We start from the raw sequence: 12,602 nt of genomic DNA, 5'->3' as shown, positions 1-12,602 counted from the left end.
CATAGCCTAACTCAAACAGGGCACAGTATCTTATTCCAGGACACCAAAATACTGGACAACACTTCCAACTACTTTGTCAGACTGCACAGGGAAGCCATTGAAATTCACAAGCATAAGCAAAACTTCAACAGGAAAGAAGAAACCTTAAGAATGAATAGAGCATGGTTTCCAGTTCTGAAAAACACCAGGCTAACAAAACACTCTACACCCGACAATAGCCCTGCAGAGAAGATTAGCACATCAAGCACCAATCCATATGCAAAAGAACCTCCTCAGGATACAGTGAAGCCTCCCGCCATTAGCATTCCACACCCTGGGAAACTCTTACAGGATGACTCAGCTCAACCCCACCCCTCCTGAGTAGATATAAATGACCTGCCACATCTTTTCCACACTGTGACACTGAGAGATCTCTATCTTTTGGTGCTACACCTCTGAAGATGCCAGCCACAGCTGCTGGCGAAACGTCAGGAACTACAATGCCAAGACCACGGCAATACAGCCCGGAAAACCCACAACAACCATCGTTCTCCGGCCGTGAAAGCCTTCGACAATACAGTGTGTATGTGGTTTATCTTGATCTCATTGGAAGGCTGCAAAGAGCATGGCGCTCAATGAATTACATGCTGGAAAGGAGAGCCATACAACATGGTGGAGGATCAGTGGGTTTCAGTCATAGTTCTATGGTTGCTCAGAATTTGGCATCACCCCTGATAACTAGGAGAGTGAAAGAGAGAGAGGGAGAGAGAGAGACACTTGCAATTGGTTCAGAATTCCAGTAATCATAGCAAATACTTGAGTTTAATATCAGAATATAAAGTTTAATATCAGAACAAAAGCTAATGTTAAGAAATCAGTTCAATGGTTGTTTCCATTGATTTCAATGAGAAATACATTTCTGGATTAGAAACATAAGAGTTGGAAGATACACCAGTGGGGTCATCTAGTCCAACCCTCTGCACAATGCAGGAAATTCACAGCTAACTCCCCCCTCCACTTCACCAATGACCCCTGCTCTATGCCCAGAGGAAGGCAAAAAACCTCTGGGATCCCTGGCCAATCTTGCCTGGGGAAAATTCCTTCATGACCCCAAAGTAGCAATTGGCATTACCCTCGGAATATAAGAAAGGGCCACGAGAGCCTTGCACTGGCTCATCCTCTCCTGCCTTCCCTCTCACAATCTGCCTAAATTCATACTAAATCATAGAATCAGCACTGCAGTCAGATGGACATCTGGCTTTTAAAACCTCCAAAGAAGGAGGTTCTACCACCACCTCGGGAAGCCTGTTCCACTGAGGAACTGCTAACTTGTCTACACAGCTGTATTCTGGGTTCTATTTCTTGGTCGCACTGATCTGTGACAGAATGTTGGGAAATCTTCGAAGGCTTGAAAAATGCTTGAGTGGAAAAGCAGAAGCCAGTGGCTGGGATCCAATGGGAGCCAATGTTTTCTGCCTGTAGAGTATACCTTTCTTGACTCCCAGTGCTGCCCAAGTTGTGCCTTGTGGATTGTTGTTGTTTATTTATAGTCCACATTTCTTAATGAGATTCAAGGAAGATTACATAAGACAAGTGAATACAATAGAATCAATAGCTAGGACATTCACTGAAAAATGCAATATGATCAACAGTTGGGGACATTCAATGAAAACAGAAACAGTAGGGGATGGTAGCCGCAAATTCGAAAACTAGCATAAAGCCAAACAAAGAGAAGAGACCTTTCTGGATTAAAGTAATTGACATGACATCTTTAACAATGTCAAAGTATGCAGGAGGAGCATATCTATATCAGCAGACAGTACCCAATAGCCTAGTTAACACCTCCTATCCCTTACCAAAGTATCTCTTTGAGCTATTTCTTACGATACATCTGAGTAGAAAGCTCTCCTGAATAATTCCATTTTGTATAGTTTGTGAAAAGCCAGAAGTGTGAGAACTTCTTCCGCATTCATTCTCTTTGAGCTATTCATTCCACAAGGTGGGGCCACCACAAAGAAAGGCTGTGTATGGGCAGTTGCTGATTTAGGCTAATTGCAGGGTGGTATCTGCAGAAGGTCCTGTTCAGATGAACGAATTATAATTCATATCAGCAATGGCGGAATCCTTGATCTGTGAAATCCTTCTGCTTGGAGAAACAGCCCACTGGATCCAAGCCAGTACCTCCAATTCTCAACATCTCTTTCTCTGCCAACAAAACGGTTCCACAAATAAGGCAGCTGGCTTTGTTTACTCATTCAATGAACTGCAGTCATTGTTTTCTATATCCTTCTCAGACATAAGGCAGTATAATTGCTCAAAATAGTTCCAGATTTAATGGGGTGGGTAACACATCCAGTGACCTTATGTATTTGTAAAGCTAATCTGAGGTCCAAAACACAGCACTAATGAAATAAATTTGTTTTATCTACATAGCTAGTAGAAGAGCCCCGTAGCACAGAGTGGTAAGCTGCAGTACTGCAATCCAAGCTCTGCTCATAACCTGAGTTTGATTCTAGCTGAAGCCGGGATCAGGTAGCCAGCTTAAGGTTGACTCAGCCTTCCATCCTTCCGAGGTCAGTAAAATGATTACCCAGTTTCCTGGGGGTAAAGTGTAGATGACTGTGGAAGGCAATGGCAAACCACCCTTTAAAAAATCTGCCAAGAAAACGTCGTGATGCAACATCCCCCTGACGCAAAGCTTTCTAGCGGCTTACTGGCTAGCAATACTAAGCAGGTTAGATGCAGCAGAGACCACACCAAGTAAGGTGAACTATATATAGATTTATTTACAGATATATATATATATACACAGTCCAATAGCCTTTACAACTCAGAGCAGCAAAGTGCTTCGCCAGACTCTGAAACCTTTGCAGGCACCCAATACACAGTACACAGAGTACATTTATATAACTTACATCCAATCAGCATTTACCTTTGCACTCAGCACATCTGGCTGATGCAACCTTGCAACCTTGGACGATCATATGACTTAACTGTCACTTAGATGAGAATGATCTGACAATGCCTGAATCTTGCCAGAGTTACTTTCACACTCTGACACCCCCATGGATCAGTAATGACTCGGTGCCTGCACAGGGGACTATCTTTACCTTTTATTTTTTTTTTTAAAGAATTTTATTGGTGAGCATAGTTTCATATAAAATTACATTTCAGTCTTATCCAATTTAGCCTAATCTAATCCCCACCCTTTCCCCCCCTCCTTCTTGACTTCCGACAGCTTTCCAACCCTTTACCCCCTTTATTACTTAACAAATTCTATATTAAACACTACTAAAACTTCCCAATATAACATTCCTTACTCTAAGCCTTATATTTACTCTATACATACTATGTTAATTATACTGATAATACTTCAAAAAATTAACAACATACTTATCCTACCATATGCTTAACTGTAACTTTAATCTTATAACTATTAACCTAACTTGATAACCTTTACTACTCTAAACAGTTCCATATTTCTCTTACATAAACTATATATATGCTGTATTTCTTATTCTAATATCTCAATTCTACTTTCCAATAATCAGTTATAAATTCTAACCCCCCATAGTTAACTGTAATCCTAGCTTAGATTAAAATAGATAATATTTCCTTTTATGGTAAAGTCACTTCTCTCTTCCAATTGTAACATCTTGGTTCAAAAGTTTTCAAACTGCCGCAATTCTCCTTTTACATCCCGTTTTTTTTCTAGAAATTGTTTCAGATTCGCCCAGTCTGTCATGTATTGTTCTGGATCCAGGTCTTTGAATTTTCTTGTAATTTTATCCATCTCTGCCATGTACAGCAATTTGTAAATCCAATCCTCTACAGTTGGTACTTCTTGCACTTTCCATTTCTGCGCATATAATAGTCTTGCTGCTGAAGTCATATAAAATAACAATGTTCTATACTGCGCTGGAATTTTCTCCATTCCCAAGTTCAGTAGCAGCAATTCTGGGTTCTTATTTATTTGGGTTTGTAACACTTCATTAATTACTTCTATTATATCTCCCCAGTATTGCTTGGCTACTTCACAGGTCCACCACATATGATACAATGATCCTTCATGTTTTTTGCATTTCCAGCACTTATCTGACATGCTGGCATTACCCAGCGCAATTTTCTTCGGTGTTAAGTACCATCTGTATATCATTTTATATACATTTTCTTTAGTATTCATGCAAGTTGTAATTTTGATTATATTCTTCCACAGATGTTCCCAAGTCTCCATTGCTATTTCTTTATGAAAATTTATTGCCCACTTCACCATCTGTACTTTCACTGTTTCATCTGCGGTGTACCATTTTAGAAGAATTTTATAAATCTTTGAAATTTGTTTCTTGCCTTCTTGTAACATTACTTCTTCCGATTCTGAATTTTCCATTCTTATTCCTCCCTTTGAGCAGTCCGATTTGTAAAGATCTCTGATCTGTCTATATTGAAACCATCCATAACAAGGAGACAACTCTTCTTCTGTTTTTATTCTTAATTTTGAATGTTGTATTTGTGTTATCTCCTTGTAAGTTAAACATTGCTGTTCATTGTCGACAGTTCTCGGGTCAATTACTTCATACGGGACCACCCATGCAGGAATTCCTTCTCCCATATAAATTTTATATTTCTTCCAGATTGCGAAGAGGCTTCTTCAAATAAAATGATGCAAAAACATAGAGTCCGCTTTTGTTTTGTCATACCACAGGTACGCATGCCATCCAAATATTTTTTGTAACCTTCCAAGGCCAGTAGTTTGCGATTTTTCAACGTTATCCAATCTTTTATCCATGTCAAACATATTGCTTCGTAATATAATCTTAAATTGGGCAGTTGCAATCCACCTCTCTCTTTCGCATCCTGTAGTACTTTCATTTTCACACGTGGCTTCTTGCCTGCCCACACAAAGTTTGAAATTTTCCTTTGCCATTTTTCAAATTGTTTAGAGTCTCGGATAATCGTTATCGTTTGCAACAGAAACATCACTCATGGTAAAACATTCATTTTTATTGCCGCAATTCTTCCCAGCCATGATAGATTCAACTTATTCCATTTTATCAAGTCTCTTTCTATTTGTATCCACAATTTCTCATAGTTGTTCTTAAATAAATCTATATTTTTCGCAGTTAATTCAATTCCAAGATACTTTACTTTGTTCGTTACTTCACAATCCGTTAGCTCCTCCAGTTCTTGTTGCTTCTGTTTGGTCATATTTTTGCATAGTATCTTCGACTTTTTTATTTACATAAAAGCCAGCCAAATCTCCAAATTCTTTTATTTTCCTTATTACCTTTGGCATATTATCGATTGGATCCGCTACTATTAACATTATATCATCTGCAAATGCTCTGACCTTGTAGGTGAACTCTTTTATTTTTATACCTCGAATTGTATCATCTTCTCGAATTTGAATCAACAGTATTTCCAAAATCAGTATGAACAACAATGGAGACAAAGGGCAGCCCTGTCTTGTGCCTTTGCTTATTTTCAATTTTTTTGTCAAATCGTCATTCACTACAATTGCTGCACTTTGGTCTTTATAAATTTCTTTGACTGCATGTATGAACTTTTCTCCCATTTGCAGCTTTTCCATAGTGGCAAACATAAAGTCCCATTTCAGATTGTCAAATGCTTTTTCCGCGTCCACGAAAAAGAAACCAACTTCTCTATCACAATGCTTGTCATAATATTCAATCGCATTTATTACTGTTCTCAAATTGTCTTTGATTTGTCTGTTAGGTAAGGACCCAGCTTGTTCTTCTGCAATAAATTCTGACATCCATCCTTTGATTCTTTCCGCCAATACTTTTGCAAATATTTTATAATCATTATTCAACAGTGAAATTGGTCTGTAATTTTTAACATTAGTCAAATCTTGTCCCTCTTTTGGAATCAATGATATGTTAGCTTCATTCCATGACTCAGGGATCCCTTGGTTATATATAACTCCATTCATTACCTCCTTCAGGAATGGTGCCAGTTCATTCGTCATTGTTTTGTAAAATTTTGCCATTAATCCATCCGGTCCTGGTGCCTTTCCCAATTTCGTTGATTCAATAGCTTCTTTTATTTCTTCTTCCGTCACATCCTTATTCAATTTTTCCTTCCATTCTTCAGAGATTGTCGGAAGTTTCATCTTAACTAAATAATCCGCTATTAAGTCTTTATTCACCTCTTTTTTTTGGTATAGTTTGGCATAAAACTTGAAAAAGGCTCTACTAATGGCAGCTTGATCACTTAATATCTTGTCTTCTTCTCGTATCATACTAATAGTTTTCTTCTCCTTTCTCTTTTTTAATTGCCATGCCAAATATTTCCCAGGTTTGTTTGCACCTTCAAACGACCTCTGATTCATCCTTTTTAAGTTCCACTCCAGTTCTTTATTATTCATTGCCAATAACTGTTCTTATAATATTCTAATATCCTGATATATTTTCTTTTTCCCTGGTCTCTTTTTAAGTTGAATCTCTTTGGCTTTAATTTTTTCCATAATTTCCAATCTTTTTTTCTCCTTTTTCCTCCTATCTCTTGCATTCAAGTCCATTAGTATCCCTCTGATCACAGCTGTATACATATCCCAAACCTTATTAGTCGATACTTCTTTGTTCAAATTGTATTGTATAAAGAACTTGGTCTCCCTTCCCAGCAACGCAATATTGTCTTCCATCTGTAGCAAGTCCTCATTTATTCTCCATCCCCGTCTTTTATTGTTTTTGCCAAATCTCCACATAATTGGATTATGATCTGAGCCTACCTTTGGCATTATTTCCACATCTTTGGTCCATAATAACAGTTCTTTGGAGGCCCAGATCATATTGATTCTTGATAACGTAGAATGTCTTGCAGAGTAAAATGTATACTGTCTTTTCTTGGGATATTGTCTCCTCCATACATCATCTAGACTTTCCTGTTGCATAATCGCAAAAAATGACTTTGGCAATAGTTCTCTTTTTTTTTGTATAAGTCTTAGATTTCTTATCTTCCTCCAAATTTGTAACTCCATTGAAATCGCCTGCCAAAATTATTTGATCATAGGACAACTCATCTAGTTGCTTTTGCAAGTCCACAAAAAAGTTTTCTTTTGCACCATTAGGTGCATATACTCCAATCACCAACATCTTCTTTGAATTCCAAATTATTTCCACTGCTAAATATCGAGCTTCTGCATCACTTAACACTAATTTAGGCTGTAGCTCCTCTTTTATATACAATACACCCCCCCTCTTCTTCTGTTTGGAGGCAGCTACAAATTCTTTTCCAAGCTTTACCATTTTCAAATATTTTACATCTTGCTTTTTAATATGTGTCTCTTGTAGACACACAATTTTACATTTCTGTTTTACAAGCCAGTGGAAAATAGCCTTACGTTTACAAGGTGAATTTAGTCCATTAACATTCCAAGATATGACTTTGCAATCCATGATCAGGCTCTTGAACTTTTTGGTAAATCTTTTTCATTTTTCATAATAAAAATTTCCATCTCATGACCAGATCTGATGCTCTTTCTTGCTCCTCCAAATTCAAATGCCAGTCCCTCTGGTATTTCCCATCTATATTTAATTTTCATTTCCTTTAACATCTGAACCAGCTCTTTGTATTTTTTCCGCTCCAACAGCACCGATCTGGGCAACTCCTTCATAATTCTCACCGCTTTACCGTCGACTTCTAATGGATCCTGAAACTGTTTACTCACAATTAGTTCTCTTGTATTTCTTGTCGTAAATTGCACAATCATGTCCCTTGGTAACTTCTTCTGAAGCGCAAATTTTGAATTGATTCTGTACACCACATCTAGGAGAGCTGCAATTTCCTCTTCTTCCTTCCCCAGATATCCTCCCAAAATTTCTGTAATCTGCTCTCAGGCTGTTTTTTCCTCCGTCTCAGGGATAGAACGAAATCTTAATTGTTTCTCCATTTGTTTACATTCCGCAACGGCCACTCTTCCTTTTAATCCTCTCATTTCTGCACATCCAGCGTGTTTTCAACAACATTAACTCTCTGCTGCGTTTCAAGCACATCTTTTGTCAGTTCTGCCATTTCCGTTTTAAGTGTCTCTTTAAAGTCTCTAAAATCCTTCGCCATCTCCTGTACCATACCTTAAAGCTCCTTGTTGCCTTCTGAAACTTCTGAAACTTTTTTATCAAGATTCTCCATCGCAGCTTGCCACTCCTTCTTCGACATCGTGGGGCTTGATTTACTACACTCCCACGAGTCTGCCCTTTTCCTTAGATCTGTGGCACTGATTTATTACTTCCTGATGTTTAAAAAAGTCCAAATTCGCTTTATTTTTATTAAAAGTTGTTATATGTAGTCCAAAATGTCGGGCGTTTTTTCTCTATGGTTTTAAACTGAAGTAAACGCCCTTACCTTCTTTAAAGATGGCCTACTTCCTTTTTCATTGAAGCCACAACCTTTCCCTTTTCCAAAATGGCGTTCTTCCGCTTCCGGTATTAAAACAAGCCGCTTCTTGCCAGCCTCTTTATAGTCCTGACATACTTCCTGTTCCTTTTCTTTTCGCAGCAGTTCTCGCGATATTAGCACTTTCCCACAGTCCAGTATCTCTTCCCACCGCAGGTATGTAAACAATATTTGACTTTCCGCCTTAATTTCACTTTGCAATGTCACTTTTTAAAAAAATTTCTTGCCGGAATCTTCCCCTTCCCTTAATCAGTCTGTTGCAGTTTTTAAGTCCGCTTTTATATTTTATCTCTTACTTTAATTAGTCCCGAATTGAGAGATAGCAATCTTTACCTTCTTAAACGTTTTTTCTTGGGTTGTAATCGCTGTTTCTGTTATCCAATCAAATCTGTTCCCCTTGCTGCTCATCGAGGCTTGGGCATGTAGGTCTTATGCCAAAATTTGACTCCAGAGCCGCTGCAGAGATCTTAGCAAAACCTTTCTCTGGGTGGGACCTCAAAGGCGGGTGGGAGTTCGTTGCGTAGAACCCCCCCTTGCCTGAGATTGACGCGCCCTCAGGTTCTTGAGCGTTCTTGCCTGTTCTCCACCTGGGGCAGTTTGCGCCCCTCCAGCCTTCCAAAACAGCAGCACGGACAGCTCAGTGTTTTGAGCTGCGTTAGACCTTCAGGGATCCCCAGCCGGAAGTCGGGACTATCTTTACCTTTTACATAGCTAGTATCATTGGATGAATATCACTTGGGAGCAGATACAGCGGGAGCTCAGCTTCATTGTTTTGGTGATTCAAAGACATCTCTAAGGGGTGAATACAAGAAATCAGCAGACATAAAAACAATGGATACAGCAAATGACGTTATGTCTCTAGTCTACCTTGGTTGGGATTGACAGATAGTCATATGAAGCACCAAGGTTAGTGACAAAGCACAGTCCAGTTCCATTGAGTCTGATACGTCTTTGGAAGGCAAGAAGGTACAGAAAAGTAGGGCAGTGTGCACATGAGAGATAAGCATGACTGGATGTTAAGAACGTGGCAAAGCACATAACCGGTAGGGCATTGGAGATGTAGCAGGGGAAAGGTCCAGGTCTTCTTTAGACATCCCAGGGGCTGGCTGGAAAGTGAATCTCTGCAGGAGACGTGCAAAGAACAGGAAGAGCTCCATTTTGGCAAGGGTCTCACCAGCACACATTCGCCGACCTGTAACAGTACAGATGTGGCAGAGAAGCCCTGTTTATTTAACTTCATTATAAGACATTTATACTATTTCCCCCATGGAATGATACCTCGTAATAATTTATTATAAAACAGCAAATAATTTATCATAAAACACCAAACACCAAATATGAAAGAGGACTAAAATACATAATAACACAAAGATTAAGTGTACTGAGGAATAATGCTAATCTTGAGAGAACAAGTGGGAAATGACCATCTAGGATGTCATTCTTCCAAGTGAATGGACTTGGGTACTTGATCTATTAATTAACCCCACAGTGATAAGTATAAAAGGAGTTACCTGCAGAGAAAGGCATGAAGGCATCTCTCTTTACAAACTTTCCTTCAGAATCAAGGAAGTGCTCAGGGTAGAATTTAAGTGGTTTTTCCCACTGAGATTCATCATAAAGCACAGAGTACAGTAACGGAACAATACAAGTTCCCTGCAAAGTCAAAGTGATGTGTTATTATAGAAAAGGAGGACAGCCATCAAGGACATAGTTATGGTCACAACAATCTTTCAATCAAATTTTTAAAAATGCCATCCCGCATAGTGAATTAGGTGAGAATTCATGTGCAAGGAAGTCAAAACAGAAATTTAACTTTAATGGAGAATGTTTAAAAGGATGAAAGTTTAAAGATCCTGAAGAGAAATGGAACACGATCCAGTCTAAGTCAGTTATGTTTCATCCCACATTATTTCCATCCGAAAGTTAAGCTAGCACTTAGGGTCTGATTGCACTTTACAAAAAACCCAGAAGTTCTATTTTATCTTCATAACTTTTCACAGGTATGATTAGAGAATATTTTGACAAAGTTAAAGTGAAGGGTTTCCTCATGTCAAAGTTAGAGTGAAGTGTTTCCTTGTGAGACTGCCTGCCTCGTTTGAAAACCTTACTGTTGGGGGAAAATATTTGAACCCATTTATTCTTCTTCTTTTTTTAAAAAAAAAACCTTCAATACACCTGATTTCTCTTAATCTGCATGTTCATTAAAAGGTAATACTGCATTTAAAAAGAGAAATCTATGCCTATTGCTTTAATATTATCATAAGTAATCAGTTGAAATTCAGGGAAGCGCCTTCTTGAAAAAAAAAATCAGAGAATTTTTTTTACATTATTTTTATTAATTTTTCATAAACAAACAACATATTAAATGGTGAATGTAGTAAAAATAACAGATTATTAATTTTGTGATAGTACAATATTAGTGATCAGTTCCTATTAAACTTGATAGATTAGTTATACTAGCAGTATAACGATTGCTTAATTTTTCAAAAGATACTAGAAGCCAGATTAAATAACTGAGTAATACAATTAGCAACAGTGCAACATTTAGTAGGGCTTATAAATTTGTGACTATCTCTAGTCCTATGAAAAAGGAATTTCTACATTCTTACAAAAACCCTCAAAAAAGAAATCTATCTATAAAATAACAGTGAAAATTTTACCCCCTACCCACCACCCATCTAAAAGGCTATATATTATTAATAATATGTTTATACCTCCCTCCCCCCTTTTCACCCCACAGAAACTATTGAACTCAAATTAACAACAAATTGCAAGCGATTTACATACCAAATGCTAAACCTAAAAATATGATATATGTACAGCCTCTAAGAGACCCTATGGGAAAGAAAAATGTTTTTTGAAGTAGAAATGAGAGGCAAACTTGGCTGCCTAGAAGTTTGTGGTTCTTTGTTTACAGGGAGTGTGCATTCTCTTCCCTGAATCTTACAAGTAAACACGAGTTTGTGAAAAACACCCAGAAGACACCTGCTTTTTTGTAAAGTGTAATCGGGCCCAAAGGGTTCTGACACCCTAGTCAAATGATATCTTTGATCCCCACAGATCTGCCCTCTTCCTCACTCTGCCCTGCATGGAAACTGCTGCTACTGTCCTCCTCCCCTCTGCACTCTGGGGAACCTGCCCCCACTCACAGTGCCCTCACTGGGCACCAGGCTGTGGCTTGCATGGTGCCACCCCCCTCAACATAGGTGGATTGGGAGGCAAAAATAATCCTGGAAAAGGGCCCTTCCCCAGCCTGCCCATGGCCCCACAATGGAGGGGAAGGGAAGGAGCAGGGTCTCTGTGGGATACTGGGGCCTAGGGCACTGCCTGGGGCTACTTCTTGCCATGGCAGACCCTGATGTTGAGGTCGGGCAGGAAGGGAGCTGACAGGGCTGGGTTAGGTGCTTCTCCACCTTTAGTGCCCTTGGTGTGCTTTATGGATGGGCCAGAGCAGCGCTAAGATCTCTCCCATTTAAATTAATGGCTTAGAAATGGCTTCACTGGCTGGCTCTAAAGTTCAGGTGACCAAAGAGATTGGACTAGAAAAAGAGGAATATATCACCAAATATAAGTAAAACACTGGTGTATAATTTAATTCAGCAAAACAAGAGCGCAATAGTATGATTAGAAACAGCAACCATGTGGTTCACCATTTAAGTACCATACCCTTGTATATACACGTAGTGTGGTAGTAGAGAGTGCCCTCAAGTCATAGCTGACTTATGGCAACCCCTGGTGGAACTTTCATGGCAAGAAACTCATAGAGGTGTTTATTGCCTGCCTTTGCATAGCAACCTTGATCTTCGTTGGAGGACTCTCACTTAATTACTAACCAAGGCTGACCCTGCTTAGCTTCTGAGATCTGACAAGATCAGGCTCACCTGGGCTATCCAGGTCAGGGCATATATGCATAGTAAACTTACAAATATACAGGCCTATTAGTATCTTTTATCTCCATATAGAACCAGAATCTGATGTTTCAGCTCAGTAATATATATTCATACAAAACACTCTATAGTACCAATATACCTAATAAATCCAAAAAGCCTGACCCTGCACAAAATTACACAAATACGTTATATGAAACAATCATGGAGTCAATACATTCCAATCCTCCCATAAAAAAGCTTAAAATGCAGTGTGGGCAACACAGCAAAATGCAAGTTTTTTCTTTTGTGCATAGATCTCCTTTGGGCAGGTCAGAAGTATTC

At 38.8% G+C, this 12,602-nt stretch overlaps 1 protein-coding gene across 6 annotated transcripts in view; it reads right to left on the bottom strand.

Moving 5' to 3' along the window:
* The window catches only part of LOC129325865 (cytochrome P450 2K1-like), a 69,005-nt gene that overhangs the window by 34,356 nt on the left and 22,047 nt on the right, over window positions 1-12,602 (bottom strand). For 2 of the 6 annotated variants that reach the window (XM_054973863.1, XM_054973847.1), the window contains exon 8: window positions 9,903-10,044. In XM_054973863.1, the coding sequence (XP_054829838.1) occupies window positions 9,903-10,044 (142 nt within the window). Of the gene's footprint in view, window positions 1-510; window positions 2,185-2,740; window positions 9,584-9,902; window positions 10,045-12,602 lie in introns of those variants that run through there. The other 4 variants (XM_054973839.1, XM_054973831.1, XM_054973855.1 and 1 more) reach the window with 4 other exon arrangements.

This window comes from Eublepharis macularius, chromosome 1, assembly GCF_028583425.1.
Source record: "Eublepharis macularius isolate TG4126 chromosome 1, MPM_Emac_v1.0, whole genome shotgun sequence".
NCBI lineage: Eukaryota > Metazoa > Chordata > Lepidosauria > Squamata > Eublepharidae > Eublepharis > Eublepharis macularius.
This window is presented reverse-complemented; position numbering and strand designations above follow the sequence as displayed.